The following is a 23,452-nucleotide window of genomic DNA, read 5'->3' on the forward strand; positions in this document are numbered from 1 at the left end:
TCCCCGGCCTGGGGGGGGGGCAGCAGCCTCTTTCTATCCATCAGGACAGCCTCTGGGAGGAAAGGACTCAGACAAGGCACAGGCTGGTAGAGATGAAGCAACCAGGAGACAAGGGGTGGGAAGTCTTTGACGTGGGGAGTCGGGGTGATCTGCCTGTGTCCTGTGGAGGGGACTGGCCTCCAGGCAGAGAGGGAGCTCTGGGCCTGTGGATTCCGGGTTTAAGTCTAGCCTATGACTAAGAGTAATGGCTTGAAATTCCAGAGAGGCTCCTCTGTCACGTGAAGGCAGGACAGGCACAGCCTAGCTTGGGGAATGGAAGGCGGCCCTGCTCTCAGTCCAGGCTCAAGGAGGGACTGTGGGGGGACCCTGGCAGGATGGGAGGCTGGAGGAGAAGCAGCTCCCCACTACCACCTGGGGCCTGGAGGGGTCCACAGTCGGGGACAGAACTGGGGAGCAATGGCCTGGGGCTGCTGCATACTCAGACATTCAGTTAACCCCCCTCAGCATGCGGGCGTGAGCCCAGGAATCCAGCCGGGGCTGGCTGTCCCAGGAACAGCAGCTGCAGCTCGAGGCAAAAATAGAACATGGAACAGCCTGGCTGCCTGCGAGATCTGGCTTGTGTCTGAAAAGACAAGAAAGGAAAAAGAAGAAGAAAATTCCCTGAACCAAGCAACTGAGAAACAATCTTTTCTCCACACATCTTTGAAAGGGAAAACCAGCCTTCTGCAGGCCAGGAGTCCTTGATTATGGGGCTCAGGTGGGGCTAATGCAAGCAGAGTGGGGTGCAGCCGGGGGCCCCAGGGCTGTTCAGAGGCTGTGTTTGAGCCTCTTACTGTCTTTGGACACTGGCACTTTGGGGCCCCTCCCTGACCTGTAAAGGCTCTGTCTGTACTTAGCCCTGGAGGTGACAAGGGACATGACCGGCAGCAGGATGGAGCTGAAGGTGAAGGGGGAAGGCCTAGCCCAGATGACCCTGTGCCATCTCAGTGGACAAAGGTTATTCTGAGTTCAAGCAAAGACTTGGTTCTTAGGAATCAAAACCAATGCAGGGTAACTGCTGAGCAACTTGAACAGGAGGGGAAATCCCTATCTCTGGTCTCATGATGAAAAGATCTGGGGGCTCCCCTGGGGACAGCTTGGAGTCACACACTCCCTGCATCATCTTTCTTCCTCAGCACCCATCCCAGGGCCTTGGGGCTATGGCTTTAAGAAGAGATCAAAGGCCACCAGTCATCCCGAGGCTGCTCACGTCCAGTCAGCATGGCTAGAGGGTCTGGCTGTCACCACCTAGCTTCTCCTTCAGACACCCTCTGGTCTGGCTGAGTCTCGACATCCGCCGGGTAGCCCCAGCTCTCCCCTGCTTTCTGAGACCTACAGTGTTGGGAAGCTCTGATTGCTGTTCAGCCAGGTTCTCCACATCCCACTCCAACCCCTGTCTCTCCATGGCTGGGGGGAATAGATGAGGTATGACCAGGTCAGATTCCAAAGCTTCTGGTCATAAATGCTTGTGTTCTGTTCCCAAGGGGCAAACCCAGTGTGTTGGGAGCGGGGGTGGGAGTCAAGAAAAGGAAAAGAGGTGGAAGGGAGCTTCCGTCAGTCACCACCCTCTCTGGGAGAGCATTTAGGGAACCCTCTAAATGCTTAGAGGGTTCAAAATCTGTAAGCATTTTGAACAAAGACCAAGTTTTAGGAAGCCAGTAACCAAATCTTGATGATCCCAGGACTCCTCTCTTGGCAAAGCTGGAGGTCTGGCCGGCTGCAGGGTTGCTAAGCGCTGGATCTTGGGAAAGGCCAGGAGAGGCCCTGTAGCAGCAACCGTTCCCCACCCCCACCCCGCAACCAATCTCCTCGCCTTGAAGTCTGTACTTCTCTCTGAGGCCTGAGCAGGGAAGCAGGGCAAGGGAGCCCCCATGGACAGACTCAGCACCCCTGCCTCCCAGTGCCAGGTCCCCGGCCCTCTCCCAGGAGGCCCCTCAGATCTCGGTGGCGATGATGTCCTCGTAGGGGATGTCAGCCCCTTCAAGGTCGATCTCAAAGGGCTCCCCTGCGCCGTCCCCCCGGGCCAGCTGCTGCAGTGCCTTCTCCAGGCGCTGGTTCCGTTGGTACATGGCCAGGTAGCTCTGCTGCAGCTGCTTCTGGTACTGGATCACTTTCTCCTTCTCCTCCTTCCACACCAGCCGCTCGTGCTGGAAGCCAGAGGACATCTGGTCATGCCCCTGCCGCTCCTCCTTGAGCTCTGCACGCAGCCTCTCCAGCTCGCGCTGAAGGGCGGGCACGTCGTCCGCGGAGGCGGGACCCAGGGCAGCCGCGTCCCTGCTCCGCTGCAGGGCGGCCTGGGCCCGCAGCTCCAGCAGCTCCTGCTCCAGCAGGTTCACCTTCTCCCGCAGGAGCTCCGCCTCGTTCTTCTTGCGCTGCAGCTCGTTTTCGCACACCTCCAGCTCCAGGCCCTTGGTGCGCAGCGCGTTCTCCAAGTCCTGCGTCTTCAGCTCCAAACTCTCCAGCCGGCCCCGCGTGTCCTTCAGCTGAGCCTTCAGGTTGAGGATCTCGCTGGCCTTGGCGTTGATCTCTGTTTGGGACTCCTTCAGCTGCTGCTTCAGGAGGGAGATCTCTCCGGACTTCTGGCACACCTGCCACGAGGCAGGGCAGGGCAGGGACAAGAGAGAGCCAAAGGGTGAGAGTCCGCACGTACGGGGCACCCGATTGCTTAAAAGCACTTAATCCTATGTGATCCAGTGATTGGGACTCGTGGTTTTCACTGCCGAGGACGCGGGTTCCATCCCTGATCGGGAAACTAAGCTCCTGAAAGCCACCCAGCGCCGCCAAAAATAAAAAGAACTAAACTAGTCCTCACACAGTGCCTGGAAAGAGCCCCCAGCATGGTGGTCTGGGCGACCCACGAAGGCCAAGCCCTGCTGTGAGGCTCCTTTCATTCTGAATCTGGCTGGGTCTGTCCACAAGCCTGCCTCACCCCCAATTCAGTCTAAATCTCAGTCCATACCCAAACTCGTGTCCCTGTTGTTTGGTCCCTAAGTCCTGGTTTTGAGACCTCATGGACTGTAGCCCGCCAGGCTCCTCTGTCCATGGGATTCTCCAGGCAAGAATACTGGAGTGCCATTTCCTTTTCCAGGGGATCTTCCTGACCCAGGGATTGAATCTGTGTCTCTTATGTCTACTACTTTGGCAGGTAGATTTTTTTTTTTTTTTACCACTGGGGAAGTCCACCCAAACTTATAGCTATGTATATATTAAGGGCCAGTGGTTTAATCTGCCCACAGCCGGTAGCTCCACTATCTACATTAACATCGATGATGTCAATTTTGGGTCTAACTTCTATCATCTGTGTATATGCTCACACCCTCTGGCCTCACCCCTGCACATATTCTCTTCTCTTTCCTCTTGGGATAAAGACAATATTCACACAATCATGGCTGCACTCCAGCAACCTATTGGGCTCAGAGACAGTGCCCAGCTGGCATCTGCCAAATGATGAGCCGCTGTTCTCCCCAGTGCCCTCCACCATTTCTGCTTCAGTCTCCATCAAAAGTTGGCTAAGAGCAGCAAACAAAACTAATGACACTAATGAGACTGACTCAGACCCGTGTGTCTATGGAGTCCTGGCCACTGGGGGTCACGTGTCCAGGGCCAGTCTGGCTGGCTGTGTCACAAGAGCATTTTCTGCCAGCCTGCAGGAAAGATGGCCAGAATGAAGGCCAGGGTCTGGGCCTCCACAGAATAGATTCTTTGAGCAAGACTGGAAGTATTAATATTTCCTCTTTTCTTCTTGAGGCAGAACCACCCCTTTTTCTCATGCACCACCTCTGAAGTGTGCACAGCCCTACCACCATGCTTGGCTGGGACTGAAACAGCCTTCCGAGGGTGAGCCTGGATTTGCGTCATGCAGGGGGCAGCAGAGCCGTGGCTGAGGATGGGGCCTCGCTTTGAATCCTGGCTCTACCAGAGTGACCCGGCCAATTCTGCATCCATTAGCACAGTAGCATTATGAACATAAAACTCTGAACTCTGGGACCTAATTCAGGATCAGATCCTGCCTCTGATATCTGTTATGTGGTGACTTTGGCAAGTCATCTAACAAGCTCTTTGCTATTATAATTGTTCTCCGTGCTTCAGTGTCTTTAACTCTAAATTGAGTTTCACAGGGCTGTTGTAAAGGTTAAATGAAAGAACCTGAGGCCTGGCATTAATAAACACTCTATGAATTATTGTTGTTATGTTTGTAATATATTTCTATGTTTTTGTGAAAATTTACTTCATTTGTTGTTTTACTAATAGTCTGACTGGACAACCTGGGAATGAGGTCACAGCCATGTCCAGCTTAGTTCTGGATTAGACAAGCAAGAATGGATGCATAATGCTAGCGTTGGCTTATGTTCTGAGATGGGCCAAAGTGTTCCCAAGTCCTGGCTGAGAAACCATGGCTGGGAAAGGGTCTCCTGAACCAACACTGATGAGAAGAAAGGCACTGGTCCCATGGATGAGGTCCTTTCCTCTTTGGGAAACCTGGCAAACAGAAAGTGACACTCCCTGCCCACCTGTCTAGCGCCTCTATCCATCACTTCCTCAGAAAGGATCTTTTTTCTCTACCCTTGATAACACCTGTCACTCTAATTTCCAGAATAAGTACAGGAGATCAGTTCAGACAGATGGCTGCATGGCTGATGGTGTGTCACCCCTACCTAGGGGTGATGCTGGTCTAACCAGACCCAGTGAGTCCTCAGCCCCTTCCCAGGGCAGGAGTCTTTGAGGTGACTGCCATGTACACGCCTCTTCTGGTCCTTGCAACATCTTTAGAGGCCCATCAGGTGAGAAAAGTGAGCAGGATATGGGGGTTAGGCTGTTCTCCAGTGAGACCAGGTGCAGCCACCTAATTTCCAGGTGTGCCTGAGGATGTGCATGTGTACATGAGTCCTCTTTCTTCCTGTTCTATGCTTCCATCTCAGTCCACCAAACAGAAGCTCCACTTGCACTTCTATGAGGACTGGCCAACTCTGTCCCTGAGACCTGCACAGATGTGACCACTCCCACCAGTGGGTGAAGTCCCTTTCCTCAAATGTCACAGATGAGGGACTTCCCTGGTGGTCCACTGGTTGAGACTCCATGCTCCCAACGCAGGAAGCTTGGGTTCGATCCTTGGTCAGGGAACTAAGACCCCACATGCCGTGTTGTAGCCAAAAAGTTAAAAAAAATAAAAAATCCCACAGCTTTGGAACTGTGATGTTTTCAGAGTGCACACAGAACCTTCCATAAAGAAAACAACAACAAAAAGATGAAGAAAAAACATCGAAAATAGTGCTATGGTCTCTTGTGGCTTTGGGACCATCAGGAACCAGGGATGGTTTGCGGTCCTGCAGAGCCTCTGCGATGCACAGAGGTGGCCCTCAGACAGCCTGGCTGGGACTTGGTTCTCTTGTTCTAGTTTCTCAGCCAATGACTCAATTAGTAAATTCAATTCTGGCCATGAGGCATGGGGTTGGGGAGATGAAGAAGCCCAGGCTAAGAAAATCTTCAACATGGTTTACTGGGAAGCCCTTTCTTTGGGTCAGGGAGCCATCACTCCAGCCCAGTTTTCCGGGGCAATTGTGTTCCCACCCCTGTTGCTCCAGTAGCTCAGCTGGTGAAGAATCTGCCTATAATGCAGGAGACCCCGGTTCGATTCTTGGGTTGGGAAGATTCCCTGGAGAAAGGATAGGCTACCCACTCCAGTATTCTTGGGTTTCCCTGATGGCTCAGATGGTAAAGAATCTGCCTGCAGTGCAGGAGACCTGGGTTCGATCCCTGGGTTGGAAGATCCCCTGGAGGAGAGCATGGCAGTCTGCTCCAGTATTCTTGCCTGGAGAAGCCTGGCGGGCTACAGTCCATGGGACTGCAAAGAGTCGGACATGACTGAGTGACTTCACACTTCTCCCTGTTGCTTAGAGCCTGGAGGAGACCTGGAGAAAGTGGTGGGGAATGCAGGCACTGAACCCCTGCCCGTCCCCTGCCCACGCCCTCATCCTCACCTCCCACTGCGTCTCCTCCAGTGCAGGGGCAAAGCTGGTCTTCTCTTTCTCGTAAGACCTGAGTTTGGTCTCCAGCAGGTCCTGCTCCTTCATGAGGCTCTCGAGTTCCTGCCGGAGCTGCCGTTTCTCCTGCTGAAGCTGGAGCACCTGGAGATGCAGGACCTGCTGAGCCCGCTGGCTCTTCTGTGCGGCCACCTTCATCTTGCCCTTGGCCTCCAGCCCCTCCAGCTCGTCCTTGCAGCGCCGCGGCCGCTCCTCGTAAGGTTGGCTGGCGGCCAGCTCCTTCTCCTCGAAGCTGCGGTGCAGCCTCTGCAGCTCGCCCTCCCTCTCCAGCAGCTGCTTCTCCAGCTCCTGGATGGTGCACTGGTCCGTGGAGATGGGGGAGCGCACAGAGCCCTTGTCTTTGCTTGCGTGGGCCAGCTTGCTGCCCCCGTCAGAGAAAGACAGGGCCTTTAGGCTCATCATGTTGCTGTCTTGGAGGACAATGCCCTGTGTGATGTTGTGGGCTGAGCCCCCAAACCGGCTGGCGGGCCCCACAGGAGTGACCAGCGGGTCCAGCTGGTAGCTGCTGCTGGTACTGTGGGTGGGCAGGCTGGACATGGAGTTCCGGCCGGAGTCGGACAGTGCCCCGGAGCACAGGCTGGGCTTCAGCTCCTGCTCCTTGGGCTTGTCCAGAGGCGCAGGATGCAGCTGGTGGCCGGCGCTCTCAGGGGATGAGTGGAGGATGGCGCCTGACCGTGGCAGCACCGGCTTGAAGGCGGTGGGTCTCACAGCACCCTTCTCAGAACCCTGGGGAGGAAAACAGCCATACTGACCCTGTGTCTCCCTGCGATGAGCCCTGAGTCAGGTATGCAGGCCAGCTACATGGCACCTTCCTGGTCAGGGGCTGCAGGTGACCTCACCCGTTACTCTGAAGGGACCAGAAGTGGTGAATCTCCCTCAAGAAGGAGGAATTCCTCCATGCCTGTCCTTAAATATCATCAGGCCCTTTGTTCTGCAAACTGCCAACCAGTTTGTCACCAGTTTCTACGAGATGACAGCCCTTTTAGGTTCACTGGCTGAGACCCCTGTGCCAGGGTTCTGGGGCTCTGTGTGCTGCAGGTAAGGATGCTGGACACACTTTCCTCGGGGAAGTTCATCCCTGCTTCTTCCCCATTACTTCCAGTTGGCCAGCAGCTGGAACTCTGGCCGTGGCCTCCCCCAATGGTTGGGAGAACCGCTTGAAATAACAGTCTTTTCCCTAAAGCCATCATTTTCATTATTAGAGGACTTCAAAGTTTACAAGCTCTTTACTTTGAAAAGTTGAAACTCTATCCAACATGTGGGCTGTTTCCTAGCATATCAATGCATAGATTCATCCTCCCAGGTGAGGCCAGGGTGCTGAATAGGAACAATACTTCTAGCACCGACTGGCAGGACCCATGAGAACTTAAACTGGGACGTGGGCTGGATTTCTGAGCACCTGGGACTCTCTGCCCTCATCCTTGCTAGATTGGTGATGATAACAAACCCGAGGGACTTCCCTGGTGGTCCAGTGTTTAAGACTCCATGCATCTACTTCAGGGGGTGCGAGTTCCATTCCTGGTCAGGGAACTAGGATCCCACAAGTCACGCAGCATGGCAAAAAACTAACTACCAAACTCACAGCTCTTATCCCAACAAAGATGCTTTAGGGCTGGTTTGAGTGAGAGCTGCTGTCCCACCAGAGAAGCAAAGGAGGAGAAAGCCCACCTCTGTGAGTCCTCTAACAAGAGAGCCTATCAGATCTCTTCAGGTGGGCTCTCCCCCTGCTTTTCCAGATGGTAAGGGAGCCCTTCCTGCTTCCCATGCACTTGAAAACATGGCTATGGGTCCTGCCTTGGCAATCCTGAGTTATAGCCCAGCAGAGTTCAGAAAGGCTTGCATTCTCTGATTGCTCTGTGCTAAAAAGCTCACCCAGGACTTTTGCATTATGAGACTGATCAATGTGTTCATTCCTTTGTCCAATCTTGCTCTCTGGTGTGGCTAAGTACTCCTGCGCTCTCTGCATCATTCAGTAATGTAAGCGTTCTCAGTGATGTAAGCACTTAAGACCTTCCCCACCACCGCTCTCAGCCCCAGGCCTCTTCCCTGCCTTTCCAATCCAGCCACCCACACCAGAGACCCCTCCACTTACCATCTCTAGCTGATTGGAGAAGGGCATGAGCTTCGGTGGGGTGGATGGGTCAAAGTCCACTCCTGCCTGGCCCCCTAGGTCCCCACTGGACAGTGCCGTGTAATCAGGGCGGTGGGAGCCCCGGGCCTTCTGGCTGACCTTGATGTAGAAGAAGTCTTCGCTCTTGCCCATTTTGGAGCTGGACTTGCCATGTCCCGAGTCTTGGGAGAAGCCGAACCTCAGCAGCCCGTCTGAATAGCGGTTGAGCTTCTTGAGGTGGGAAGACTTGCGCAGCTTGTACTGGGAGGCCCGGCAGTGCTTGCTGTGGAAGCCGTGGCCAGAGATGAGGCTGCTGACGCTGCCCATGGCGACACGGGGGCCGAGGACAGGTGGGGCAGAGTGGGGACCTGGCGTGGCAGGGGCGGCGAGGGGCAGTCCTGGCTCCGAGAAGAGACTGCAGTCATAGCAGAAGCCTCACAGAGCCTGGGAGAGCTGAGACCTGGAAGAAGACATAAGCAGAAGTCAGCCTGGATGGGGTAGTCATGGCACGTCCCCACTGGTGACCAACCTCGAGATCTGGGCAGCAGAAAAATGCATGTTTCCCTTAACAGAGGCTCAGCCCTGTCTCTGTCTCAGTGGGCCCCCCTCTCATTCTTCCTTTGTTCTCTAATTCAGCAAACATCTGCTAGAAGCCTACTATGGGATGGCTCTCTTCTTTTTTTTTTTTTTATTTTTATTCTTTTTTTAACACCCAAAACATTTTGTATTGGGGTACAGCTGATTAACAATGTTGTGATAGTTTCAGGTGAATAAAAAGGGACTCAGCCATACATATGCATGTATCCCTTCTCCCCTCAAACTGCCTCCCATCCAGGCTGGCACATAACACTGAGTAGAGTTCCATGTGGTATACAAAGGTTTTTGTTGGTTATTCACTTTAAATATAGCAGTGTGTACATGACCTTCCAAAAGTCCGTAACTATCCCTTCCCCCCAGCAACTGTGAGTTTGTTTTCTGAATCTGTTAGCTTTTTTCTGTTTTGTAAGTCAGCTCGTTTGTATCGTTTCTTTTTGGATTCCACATAAAAGGGATGTCGTGATATTTCTCCTTCTCTGTCTGATTTACTTCACTCAGTATGATACTCTCTAGGTTTATCCATGTTGCTGCAAATGGCCTTATTTCATTCTTTTTAATGGCTGAGTAATATTCCATTGTATCTATGTACCACATCTTCTTTGAGATGGCTCACTTCTCAGCACTGGGATGCAGGGGTGAACAGTTACAGTCCCTGCACTCATGGGGCTTGTGTGTGGTGTAGTGTGGACTGGCCATAAACAGATCAACATATGTGACCTCAAGCGATCTGTGTGCTACAGGGGAAATAAAGCCAAGTGAATGGGATGGAATTCTGCTGTTGTACTAGTTGCTCAGTCAGACTTCTTGTGACCCCACAGACTATAGCCCGTAAGGCTTCTCTGTCCATAGATTTTCCAGGCAAGAATACTGGAATGGGTAGCCATTCCCTTCTCCAGGGGATCTTCCCAACCCAGGAATCGAACCCAGGTCTCCCACACTGCAGGCAGACTCTTTAGAGTCTGAGCCACCAGGAAGAGGAGGTGGTTGTTTTACGCAGGAAATACAAATGAAGCCTCTCTCTGTTTGGTGTTATTTGAAGAGAAATGACACCAAGAAAATGAAGAAGAAAGCATGTGGAGACCTGTGGGGAGAAATAGGAAGCTCAGGGGTAGACCCAAATGCAAAGCCCTGAGTCCCTGAGTGGAATGTGTTGGGCATTTGTGAGATCAGTAAGGAGGCCAGTCTGGCTGGAGGGTAGTTAGCAGTGGGGGTTTGGAGGATGCAGACGTCAGAGAGATAGTAGGTGCCAGGCAACAGAGAGCCTAACTGGCCATAAAGGTTTTGGCTTTAGTCTGAGATAAGAAGCCCCCAGATGGCTTTAAGCAGCTGACAGCTTGATCTGACTTGGGTTGTGGAGGGTCGTTCTGGCTGCTGTATGTAAAAGAGCCACTGGAGAGCTTGGGTGGAAGTGCTGGGCCTGTTACAGCAGGTGAGTGACTAACATGGCTAGGCTAGTGTGGTAGCTGTGGATTCCATTTTTTTTCAATTGTATTTATTTATTCTTGACTGTGCTGGGTCTTCACTACTTTTCTCTAGTTGTGGAGAGAGGAGGCTATTCTCTAGTTGTGGTGCACGGGCTTCTCAGTGCAGTGGCTTTTGTTGTAGAGCATGGGCTCTGGGTTGCACAGGCTTCAGTAGCTGTAGCACATGGGCTCAGTAGTTGGGCTCCTGGGCTCTAGAGCACAGGCTCAATATTTGTGGCACGTGGACTTAGTTGATCTACCGCATGTGGGTTCTTTCCAGACCCACATGGGTCCAGGAATTGAACCCATGTCTCCTGTACCGCTGAGCGAGCAGGGAAGAATTAAATTTTAGATGTAATTTTAAGGTTGAGCTGATGGTACTAGTTAAAAGACTGAATGTAGGGAGGGAAAGAGTGGAATCTAGGATGACTTCAATGTTTTTTATCCAAGTATCCAGAAGAAGTAAGTTGCCATTTATTGAGATGCAAAAGACCACAGAAGGAACCAGTTTAGGATGAAGAGGGGGTGGAAATAGGACTTTGGCTTAAGACATTAAGATTGCAAAGCCCATTAGAGATCCAAGCAGTGATGTGGAGTAGGATGGGTGTGGAGCAGGGCAAGCTGCAGATTTCCCTGTGTGAGCTGTTTGTGCATAGTCTCGGAGCTAGGTCTGAGACTAGATGAAAAAGCAAGGGCAAGAAGGCAAGAGAAATGTGAGGACTGGTTCACTGAGGCCGGGAAGATGAGTGGAAATGAGGAAGAGACACTAAGGGGTCTTTGACAGACATGCAGGAGATGCGTGAAAGGTAAGGATGAAGATGGTGTCAAGTGATGCTGAACTAAGATGGCGACTAAGAATTGGTCAATGGATGTGGCTATGTGGAGGCACCAGTGACCTTGACAAGAGTGGTTTTGGTGGAATGGTGCGAACAAAAGCCTGACTGGAGAGGGCTCACAGGAAGAAGAGAGAAACAACTGTACCCCTGAACAATAAATAGTAACTTGGCCGACTTGGTTTGGATTCCCAGTTATGCTCCCTGCCAGCTATGATGTGGGAGGTAAACTCTCTTACGTCTTTACCTTCTGTGTCACAAACCAATTCTAAAATACACTTAAAGTTTTTTTTTTTTTTTTTAAGTAATAGGACTGCATCTTATAATCAATGCTGAAAACAATAACAATGGCCTTGCCGGTCACCAGACAGAGGAATGCGATAGAAGGCAATGTGGGCACCCTCGTGGATGTAGGCAAATCACTCAAGCCTGGGTCACCTGATTGTCAGAGCTTGGAAATGCTGTGTGATTGTCATGCATTGAGAAGGAGTATTTCTTAGTCAGTCAAAAGACAGATGATTCAACTAAGAAGCGGGGGGAGGGGAGGGCCACGGCAAGTTTAATAAAATAGAAAATGCAGAAGGAACCCTGCATTCTTTATTCTGCTCTAAATTGCCCTGTCAACTGAAAGGGGCAGAAGACATCCCAGGTGGGTGATAAGGGGGTATTATGACTGAGGGAGCCAGAAGACTCTTCAGACTCTGAAGACAAAGGCTCAGATTCAAACATGCATTGTCATCTTGAAGAATAAAGTAGCTATGACATGAATAAATACATCCTATATGCCAATCATAAGAGCAACCACACAACAAAACAGCGTTCCATAAGTGTAATATATGCTTTTCTATGAAAAGCTTTTATTATATTGATGGTCTCTTAGAATCAGGGAAACATGATGATACCTCATGGGGCCATTACAAGCAGTTTATTGGATCTTACTGGAAGCTAATAGGTCTGATACATTTATTTGAAGCCTAGTATATAGTAGGCACTCAATGAATAGGAGGTATTTTCACTGGCATCTATGATTTATATTATCATTATTGTTCTCTCCAGGCATACATCAGCCCTGTGTTATCTTCAATGGCCACATCTCATTTTCCAGAACTAGTTCTCTCCTCTCCAAATGCAAGTTTCCTGCATCCCATTCCCTGACAGCACTACTTAGGCGCATGAAGTTCCTCTGCTAATTTAACAGCTGACAATGACAAAATGTGTTTCTCATGCCCCAGGCCATCCATCTCTTGCTTAGTTGAGGCCCCAGGGGCCTATGAGGCAATATTTTACTGCTGTCCATATATTGGGAAGCTATTTTTGGCCAAAAGACTCTTGCCCACTCTGCATGCTCTACCAGTTGGACAACTGGTGACTTACTTTTTGCTCATCCAGTTACACATTTGTGAACATCTGCATGGACAGTGTTGTAGAGATAATACCATAGGCTATGGCATCAGAGAGACTTGGATTTGAAAATTAACCTCTCTGAGATTTCTTTGCCACAAAATGGAAATAATCAGAATTTCACAGGCTCAGTATGAGGATGAAGCAAACTCACAGAAGTCAAGTGCAATGCCTCACACATGGTAGGTGCTGTCCAGGGAGTCCACGATCAACTGAAAGACAGGATTAGGGTGCCTTCTAGAAGTATAATAGCTGGAACAGAACTATAATACCAGGAAGACATGTGAAATGAATCTGTTTGCAGCTCATATAATTCAATAATAAAAAATGAACAAACTTAATTGAAGAATGGGCAGAAGATCTAAATAGACATTTTTCCAAAGAAGACATACAGATGACCAACAGGCACACAAAATGATGCTCATCATTGCTAATAATCAGAGAAATGCAAATCAAAACTATAATGAGGTACCACCTCACACTGCTCAAAAGGACCATTATTAAAAAGTCTACAAATAACAAATGCTGTAGTGGATATGGAGCAAAGGGAATCTTATACTGCTGATGGGAATGTAAACTGGTGCAGCCTCTATGGAAAACAGCATGGATGTTCCTCAAAAAATGAAAAATAGAGTTGCCATATGATCCAGCAATCCTGTTACAGGATGTCTATCTGAAGAAAACCATAATTTAAAAAGATACACACACCCTGGTGTTCACTGTGGCACTATTTACAATAGCCAGGGCATGGAAGCCACCTAGATGTCCATCAACAGATAGGAATGGTTAAAAAAGAGGTGGTACATATATACAATAGAATATTACTCAGCCATGAAAAGGAATGGAATAACGTCATTTGCAGTAACATGGATGAACCTAGAGATTATCATCCTAAATGAAGTAAGCCAGACAGAGAAAGACAAATGACATATGAATAACACTTATGTGTGGAATCTAAAACATGACACAAATGAACGTATCTACAAACAGAAACAGACTCTCAGACATACAGAACAGACTTGTGGTTGCCAAGGGAGGTGAGGGAAGGATAGATTGGGAGTTTGGGATTAGCAGATTCAAACTTAGTATGTATAGGATGGATAAACAACAAGTTCCTACGGTATAGCACAGGGAACTATATTCAATATCCTATAAACCATAATAGAAAAGAAAATGAAAAGAAAATAAATACAGATAACTGAATCATTTTGCTCTACAGCAGAAATTAACATTGTAAATCAACTATACTTCAATAAAGTTAAAAAAAAAAAAAAAAAAGAATCTGTTTGCAGCTCTCCTGCTGCACCACCATCTCCTTTCACTTGGACCCTGAGACAGCCTCCAAATTTATCTTTTCCCCATCTGCTCATCCTAAGCATCTGAAGTGTCGAAGTTCTCCCGCTCACAGGTGAAAACCTTTCAAGGCTTCCCATTACTCGTAGAGTGAAGCAGGCTCCTCACGAGGTCAGTGGGTTTGGCTGATTTGCCCACCACTCCAGACTCCTCACCTCAGTGATGGCCACATTGTTGTTTTTCTGCTGGTGGAACACACCAAGCCTCTTCTCATCAAGGAGTTTCATGCCTGCTGTTGCCTCTGCTGACAACTCTCTTCCCTTAGCTCTTCCTCTTCACACAAATTTCCCTTTCTCACGCTTTAGTTCTGAATTCGAATATCACCTCCATGACTTTCCTAGTTACTCATAGAAAAATCCATTTCTCCCCTTCCTCTCTGTTAGAACCAATCTGTTTATTTCCTTCACAACACTTGATTTAATCAGTCAATTCCAAAGAAAAATCAACCTTGAGTATTCATTGGAAGGACTGATGCTGAAGCTGAAGCTCCAGTATTTTTGCCACCTGATGCAAAGAACTGAATCATTGGAAAAGACCCTGATGCTTGAAAAGATTGATGGCAGGAAGAGAAGGAGGTGGCAGAGGATGAGATGGTTGGATGGCATCACTGAATCAATGGACATGGGTTTGAGTAAACTCTGGGAGATGGTGAAACACAGAGGAGCCTGGCATGCTGAAATCTGTGGGGTCTCAAAGAATTGGACACTGAGCAACAACAAAATCTTTTAAAACAAAACTTTTTATTATATATTGGAGTATAATTGATTAACAATGTTGTGTTAGTTTTCAGGTGTATAGCAAAGTGATTCAGTTATACATATACATGTATTTATTCTTTTTCAAATTCTTGGCCCAATTAGGTTGTTATATAATATTGAGTAGAGTTCCCCATGTCATACAGTAAGTCATTGCTGCTAACCTATAATAATCTGCTGCTAACTTATAATAATAACCACCAGAATTTCAGCTCTATGAGAGCAGAGACTTTGTCTCTAGACTCCTAGGGTGAAAATGAAGCAAAACACAGAGGGGTTAGATGACTTGGCCTTTGTCATTCAACTGGCCAGTGACCAAGGTGGGATTTGAACCCAGACCCAAATTCCATGATATCCACATGTGAGCAGATTGCTGAGGACTATAGGTAGAGGCTCAGAGATAGGGTGCCTAGTCACCCAGTCGCTGACTCTTTGTGATCCCATGGACTGTAAACTGCCTGGCTCCTCTGTCCATGGGATTTTCTAGGCAAGAATACTGGAGTGGGTTGCCATTTCCTGTTCCAGAGATCTTCCCAACCAAGGGATCGAACCTGCATCTCCAGCAGCTCCTGCATTGCAGGTGGATTCTTTACCACTGTGCCACCTGGGAAGCCCCCAGAGATGTTAGGGATCCTATCCTGGAAGGCAGGTCAGTTTCAAGGGTTGACAGAAAGAAAGTCAGGAGGGGAAATTAAGCTCATGGCCTCCAGCCATAGCTTCATTTCCCAACTGGGCAGGAAACAAGGTTCTAGGTATGGGTGAGCTCCTTCACTGACCTGAACGGCAGCCTGGAAGATGTGCGAAGGGCAAGCACTGTGCTGGGTCCCAGGGGACTGAGAGGGAGAAGACAAATGATGCCAGGGAGCAAAGGCATGGAGTGGGTGAAGGATGCCGGCTCTGATCCTGAGAGCATTTCTGTCCCTTAGCCCTGGAGCCTCTGCTCTCCATTCCCCAGGTCTTAACACACAGAAGAGCTTTGAAGTTTGAGATTCTCCCCCAGATATATTTGAAGCTAACCTAATTACCTTTAAATGTCTAGACTTGTTTGGTTTTCAACTTGGAGAGAGCATCACAGAAAACCTGGCCGTGATCCACCCTAGTTCCCAAATCTTGGGTCTTCCCACCCACCCCCTACCAGACTCATTGTCTCTGCCCTCAGGCAGGCAAGGGGAAGGGCACATTTTTCTTCCTGGGAAAGAAATCCTTACTGGCCCAGAGTGTGGGATACGGGATGAAAGTGAGCAACCACACAGATCTTGGAGACTGCAGGAGGGGAAAGGAAGAGGCAAGAAGGACTGGAGAGGAAAAGGTAAAGAAGCCACAGCTCCTCAGGCTGGGCTCAATTACGTGAGCTCCGTGATCTCCATGGATGTTACAAAAGAAATCCAGCAAACATTAGACTTTATGAGAGGAAAGAGAAGGACAGCCAAGAATAGGTGGTGGTAAAGGAGCCCCTAGGATACACGTCTCAGAATCTGGCCCCAGGGAACTGAGGGGACTTGCCTCTAGGAGTGCCAGCGCCTCCCCACCCTGCCACGTGACCTTCCCCACCGAGGATGGCTTCCCCACCAGGAATGCAAGGACCTGGAAGCCCTGGACTTTGAGCTGCTGCTACTCCCACGGCAGCTGCTCCCTCCCCATCCATCTTGTACTCTTTTAACCAGGGCTCACACCAGGGTGACACATTCCTCCCTTTCTGGAATATGGAGCTAGAGACACAAACATGAAAAGGGGTCTGTCAGGACTCAGGAAGGTGAGTATTACTGCATCCCCCCTCATCTCACACCAAAGGGAGAAGCAGATATGGCCTTTTGTTGTTCAGTTACCATGTCGTGTGGACTCCTTGCAATCCCATGGACAACAGCACGCCAGACTTCCCTGTCCTTCACTGTGTCCCAGAGCCTGCTCAAACTCATGTCCACTGAGCCAGTGATGCCATCCAACCATCTCATTCTCTGTCACCCCTTCTCCTCCGGCCTTCAATCTTTCTCAGCATCAGGGTCTTTTCCAAAGAGTCTATTCCTCACATCAGGTGGCCAAAGTATCGGAGCTTCAGTCCTTCCAATAAATATTCAGGATTGATTTCCTTTAGGATTGACTAGTTTGATCTCCTTGCTATCCAAGGAACTCTCAAGTCTTCTCCAGGACCATAGTTTAGAAGCATCGATTCTTCCGCTATCAACCTTCTTTATGCTCCAACTCTCACATCCATAAATGACTCAGGAAAAACCACAGCCTTGACTATACGGATCTTTGTCCACACCAAACCCAGACTTCCTGCCTGGGGAAAGTGAGGATACACAGCTGCCCTCTTGTTTGCCCTCTTTGTCTGGAGAGATCACCTACAAGATCAGGATGCTAGCCTCCAGCCACCCTGCTCCTTCTCATGCCTCGCTCTTTCTCAGTCCAGGTCATTCCCTGACTTCTTTCCTTCCTTTATCCTCTCCCCATCACCACCCAGGCCAAGCTATCGGGCATCTCTATGTTCTCAGCACTCTCCCACCAGGTGCCTCCATCTGGGGCATCCACTGGGCTGTGCTGCTGCTGATGGAGCAGGGGAAGCCCTTGCTGAACCCTGAGGAATTCTCCTCCAGCACCCATGGAGAGGGGGAGGGCGCCCACACCAGAACACACTCCATGGGGTGTGTCCTCAGTGAACACCAACTAATCTCACCTGTGGCCTGAGCTGATGGGGTTGCTGTGTAGGTGTTCATTAGGTCACTAATTCAACAAATATTTCTTCCTCATCTGACAAGGGCCAAGTACTATGCAAAGTGCAGGTGGAAGAGGGTGAGGAAGGAAGGAGAGGAGAAAATGCATAGAAGGAAAAAAAGAAAAGCCAGGGATAAGTGTCAGTCGTGTGCGTCTGTGTTCATGTGTGTGTGTGCATGTGTGTGCGTGTGTTCTCCACTTTAGTTGCAGCGTCCAGGGAAGATCTTGGAGAAGATGGTATTTAGGAAGAGCCAGGCTGATGAAGGTTTTGGTAGAATGGCCCCTCGGCTCTGATGCAGGAATGGGCTTAGGGGTTTAGAGCAGAGGGGTCTCCAGGGTGGTGACCTGGCAATATGTGAAGAAAAGACTTCTTTGACTGTCATGACCAGGGGTGCCACGGGCATCTGGTGGCCAGAGCACAGAACAACTCTCAGGACAAAGAATTATCTGACCTGAACCCTCAATAGTACCAAGGTTGAGAAACCTGGATTTAGAGGAAAGGAAAGAAAATATGAGATTTAGAGCCTCAGGTCTGCCACTCTTGCGGTGTGACTTTGAGTAAGTGGTTTAAGCTCCGTGCCTCTGTTTTCTCACTTGTAAAATGGAAGTAGCCACATTTGCCCTGCCACAGGGCTTTATCATGAAAGGAAGTGAGAGCTTAGAATATACCAGAAAAATCACCAACACTGGTTATTGTATGATTTCTCACTGTCATCCGGGACAGTTCTCTGAGATATTCTATTATACAATACGGTTTATTTGAGAAGCACCATGGAGCTGCACCCCCAGTACAGACCCTGGCCTGGACACAGAAGTCTCAGCATGACGGCTTGATTTGCACAGCACCCACGAACTGGGGTGTAGACAGAGACTGGGCTGCAAGATGTAACAATCCTCCCCTCAGTTGGTGCAAAGCTGGGCTCAGTTTCCAACCAGAACAGGAGGGGCTGGATTCAGTTCAGCTCTTCTCTGAGATCTGAGAATTTAATCTCCTAAAATCTCCTGAGAGCTATCCACACCCTCCTCACAAAAATGTCACCTCCCACCCTGACTCCCCCGCACTCCAACATTTTGACTATCATGTCTTAAAATTCCTTGACCCCAAACACCTCTCGATGGACCTAGTTTAGAAACAGATGAATACATCCTGCTCTGGGGGATCAAACATGAGCTTTGGAGTTCCAGGTAAAGGGGCAATCGCTAAGTCATGGCCAACTCTTTGTGACCCCGTGGACTATAGCTCTCCAGGCTCTCTGTCCATGGAATTCTCCAGGCAAAAATAGTGGAGTGGGTTGCCATGCCCTTCTCCAGGGAATCTTCCTGACCCAGGGATTGAACTCAGGTCTCCGGCATTGCAGGCAGATTCTTTACCATCTGAGCCACCAGGGAAGCCAGAATGAATACTTTGCCTTGGATCATTGACTTAACTAATGACTCCCTGCTTCTCTGTAGAAGCAGGGGAGGAAGTAAACTAAAAGGATTGTGTGTCACCTCAGGGCAGCCCCCACCTCCTACACTCAGGACCCATGACTTGGACATATCTCAGACCTACCGCAAAGGGAGTCATAAGGTAAAAGGCTAGTTGTAGTGGGCAGTACCTACCTACCTACCAGGGGATGAACAATGCTCCCCCAGGTAAGATTTTCACCAAAGCTTACCCTAGTTCCTGAGGGGCCATTATTAAAACTTTCTTCTATTCAATTCTAATTTTAATTGATTTTTACAGTACTGAAATCCTATAAAAATCACCTAAGTAACTCATGCAGAACTAACAACTTTGAAAATGTTGTCATATCTGTTTCAGAAATAAAATATCTGCAAGTGGAAATCCCCTTTCCCTGCTCTTTTTCCTGCCCCATCTCTCCCTCCCCAGGGGGAATCCTTATCATGACTTTTGTGGGTACATTTGTTTATCATTAAATGCATTCTTCACATAAGAGAATATGTCTATGTACTGCTTTGATTTTTGCTTTATAGAAATGTTATCCTGGGACCTAGCCGGTGGTCCAGTGGTTAAGAATCTGCCTTCCAATGCAGGGAGTGAGAGTTCAATCCCTGGTGGCAGAACTAAGATCCCACATGTCACGGAGCGATTAAACCCATGCGCCACGACTACTGAAGCCCAAGTGCTTGCTGCTGTTGCTGCTAAGTCACTTCAGTTGTGTCCGACTCTGTGTGACCCCATAGACGGCAGCCCACCAGGCTCCCCTGTCCCTGGGATTCTCCAGGCAAGAATACTGGAGTGGGTTGCCATTTCCTTAGTGAAGCCAAAAGAAATCATCTCCTGTTGTGTGTGTCACTCTGCAACCGTGGTTGCTTTATTCAGTGCTTTATACTCGGGATCCATTTGTATCTTTCCTTTGGGTTTCTAGGTGGCTCAGATGGTAAAGAATCTGCCTGCAGTGCAGAAGACCCGGGTTCGATCTCTGGGTCAGGAAGATCCCCTGGAGAAGGGCATGGCAACCTGCTCTAACCTTGCCTGTGGGGGCAGTGATCCTCACATGTCCTTCACCAGTCTCTGCTTAGATGTTCGCATTTCATTACAAGAACCCTGTTAGGTGATTACTTCTCCACATGTGTGGGAATTTTTCTAAGGTTCATTTTTCTCTGAGTCTTGGAAGCTATTTAGTTTTTAAAGCCACTCCCCACCCCCTTAAGTTGAAATCCTGGAGGAGAGGAAGCATCTGAGACCCTTATGGGCCAAAATATCAGAGGAGGGCGCCAAGAGTGGGAGGAGCTGGGAGGAGCGCCTCCAAATCACACTTGGAGTGTTACCCTGGGGTGGGGGAGGGGCACACCCGCTGTTATTAACAAGAGAGTGTCACCAGCGCAGCTGAGGCGGGGGAGAGGGACCTGGAGGAGCCTTGGCCAAACAGACAGGTCCTCCGCTGCAGGTGATGAAGCTGCTCTTCCTCGCTCAGAGGCAGCCTGGATGCCAAGGGTAGCATCTTCTCTGATCAAATCCCAGACTCTGGAGCCACATGGGACATTTACCCCAATTCCTTCACCGCCCAAAAGTGACATGGAAGTCCCAGAGCAGGGAAGGGTCACGTCACAACTTCCGGACTTGAAACTAATATCCTTTCCATTCTATCCAGAGCGCAGGACCAGTTGGAATCCATTTTCCAGATGAAGGGTGGGCAGTTCCTGCTTTATGTGGGCCACGTGTGTAAGGAGGAGGTATGGAGTGAGTGTGTGTGTGTGTGTGTAAGGCTGCCTGATACAAATGAGATTCTGTCCTGTGGGCGGGCGGCATGCTCCATTCAGAGATGCCCAGCCCGTGGGTTCAGTGCCGGAGAAGGCAGAGCCTCAGCCGTGGGTGGCAGGGCTGGCTGGCCTCCAGGAATAGCTGGAATAGCTGGTAGCTGCTGGGCTGGGACTGGAGCTCTGCCTGCATCACCAGCCCAGGACAATTGCTAATCTTGGGAACCACACCTTTGCGTTCTTATGTTCAGTTCCATCTGTGGGACTTAGCAAACTTCACACTCACTATTATTCATCCACATGGTCCTCAGGGTACACCACGTGCAAGCATTGAGTGCTGAGAAGGAGGGGACAAGTCCTCTCACAAAGAACTTGAATGTGGTTGTGAAACCTCAGCTTCCTTTTCTTTTTTCCTTTTTTTTTTTAAGGCTGCAACATGCAGCATGCGGGATCTTAGTTCCCTAACCAGGGATCGAACCCATGCACTCTGCATTAGGAGCATGGAGTCTTCACCACTGGGAAGTCCCAACCTCAGCTTCCTTTGAAAGGAAGACTTGGTTTCCAGACCTGGCTCTTTTCTCTCTACTGTGAGAAGCCCCACTGACCACCGGAAGGCCCCCACTCTGGGCCCAGAGCTGCTACTCAGCTCACTTGGCACTCAGCCTGTAGAGCCTGCAGACAGCTCTTGCATTACTGAGTTTTTCAGAATCTTAGGGTCTTTAAACTTCCTTAAAGGCTGGGATGGTACCCCAAAGCTTCCTTGTATCTCACATGGTATGGTGAACAGTGCTGAGAACACAATACATATTTTTAATGAAATCAGCTCCCAGAGGGCTCAGGCTTTACTGGCCAAGCTCAGTGGGGAGGATAGGTGACTTCAGCTGGGGTCCCATACCTGCAGACTGGAAGCCAAGTCTATAAAACTAGAATCCAAGTCTGTTTTCAACCCAAACTTCCATCTCTTGGACTTCATTGGAGCCAACTGGTCACCTTGGGAAGAAGGAAATTTACCCTCTCATTGACCTCCCAGTCCTGTTCAAACCTAGGGCCAAAACAAAGAAATACTGGGTTGCCCAAAAAGTTCATTCAGGCTCTTCTGCAATATGAACTTTTTGGCCAACCCAAGAAAAAGCAGAGTTATCTGGTTTCAATTGTTGAGTTGAAAGATAAGACAGAGACACTTAAAGAGAATTTAAAAGGTAGCACCAGTTTAACTAAAGATGCAAGACAAACCAGCAGGAGTTTGCTGGATTAAAGCCAGCTCTCTGACTCCAGCATATGATAAATTTTAAATGTTTTCTCTTATATAGGAGTGAGATAATTGTCTGCTGTGAATGCTTGTGTGCATGCATGCTAAGTCGCTTCAGTCATGTCCAATTCTCTGTGACCCCATGGACTGCAGCCCACCAGGCTCCTCTGTCCATGGGGTTTTCCAGGCAAGAATACAGGAGTGGGTTGCCATCTCCTTCTCCAGGGGATCTTCCTGACCCAGGGATCAAACCTGGGTCTCTTACATCTCTTGCATTGGCAGGTGGGTTCTTTACCACTAAAGCCACCTGGGAAGCCCTTATGAATGTCTGTGTCCCACTAAAATTCATGTTGAAGCCAAAAGTGATGGTGTTGGGAGGTAATTAGTTTTAGATGAACATGTGGGTGGGGTCTTTAAGATGGGATTAGTACCCTTATAAGAAAAGAGAGAGTACCTGTTTTTGTCTCTTTCCCATTCCCTTGTCCCCCACCACAACCAACGTGAGGATACAGTAAAAAGTCAGCCATCTAAAGAAAAAAAAAAAAAAAGCCATCTATAAGCTAAGCAGAGAGGTCTCACCAGAGACAGAATCTGCCAATGCCTTGATCTGGGACTTTCCAGCCTCCAGAACTATGAGAAGTAAATGTCTATTGTTTAACTCCCCCAGGCTTTGGCTACTTCATTCTAGCAGTCTAAGCTAAGATGGGCTTCCCAGGTGGCACTAGTGGTAAACAACCCACTTGCCAATGCGGGAGACATAAGAGATGTGGGTTCAATCCCTTTGTGGCAAAGATCCCCTGGAAGAGGACAAGGCAGTCCACTCCAATAGTTTTGCCTAGAAAATCCCATAGACAGAGGAGCCTGGAGGACTATAGTCTATAGTGTCACAAAGAGTCAGACATAACTGAAATGACTTAGCATCCATGCACAAGCTAAGCTACTGTCCCTCTCCCTACCCTCCAGACACCCTGGCAGAAGGTGCTGTCTGGGCTGTCAGGTCACCCCATTTCTGGCATTGTCCTTTCCTTATATTCTTCCCTCCTGCTTCGCGGTTCACATGGTGCTGGCAGCCTCACAGCCTGCAGACATGCCATGCTCTGTGGGGAGCTCCATAATGGACAGACACTTGCTGAGAAGTTCAGGTACTCTAATCCTGGTTCTGCACTCCACACCCCTCCACCCCATCCCCAGCTCTCGGACTCCAGCAACCAGGTTACTGTCTGGCCCCATCTGCTATGACTTGCCTGCCCCTTCAGGTTGTGGGTCCACAGGAGAGAACCTCATATATGATAATATATGATAAATACACATTTATCAGATCCCATCCATGGAGCCTGTTCTACTTGCATTATTGTGTTAGGCCCTCAACAGAGAATCACAGAGTGATGGGTCTGTTTTGTCATCTGGCAGAAGAGTGAACCTTTCAGCATCTCTACTTCCTTCTGTTAGATAAGCACAGCTGATTCCCACACCTCACAGAGCAACCGTCAGGATTAAATGAAACCACATTTATGAAAATGCTTGACCACAGTAAAAACAGTACACACAGGATGAATTTAAACCAAGTGCTTGTGGAATTATAAAGCAGTATGGAAAGGTGCTAGAACTAGATCCTCTGAATCTTTAAGTTAAAAGGGCGAATCTTTAGGGAAGGACTACAGCACCCCCACCTTCCACCTCCCACCCCCACCCCCA

At 49.2% G+C, this 23,452-nt stretch overlaps 1 protein-coding gene across 1 annotated transcript in view; it reads right to left on the reverse strand.

Annotated features, from left to right (window-relative positions):
• Nucleotides 1–23,452, reverse strand: part of LZTS1 (leucine zipper, putative tumor suppressor 1) — a 67,609-nt gene that overhangs the window by 1,269 nt on the left and 42,888 nt on the right. The window contains exons 2-4 of the mRNA XM_010845441.1: nt 8,173–8,650; nt 6,018–6,806; nt 28–2,627 (exon numbers count right to left, since the gene is read on the reverse strand). Coding sequence (XP_010843743.1) covers nt 1,974–2,627; nt 6,018–6,806; nt 8,173–8,517 — 1,788 coding nt within the window. The 5' untranslated portion in view covers nt 8,518–8,650 and the 3' untranslated portion in view covers nt 28–1,973. The remainder of the gene's footprint in view (nt 1–27; nt 2,628–6,017; nt 6,807–8,172; nt 8,651–23,452) is intronic.

Source organism: Bison bison, unplaced genomic scaffold (genome assembly GCF_000754665.1).
Source record: "Bison bison bison isolate TAMUID 2011002044 unplaced genomic scaffold, Bison_UMD1.0 scf7180017864217, whole genome shotgun sequence".
Classification (NCBI taxonomy): Eukaryota; Metazoa; Chordata; class Mammalia; order Artiodactyla; family Bovidae; genus Bison; species Bison bison.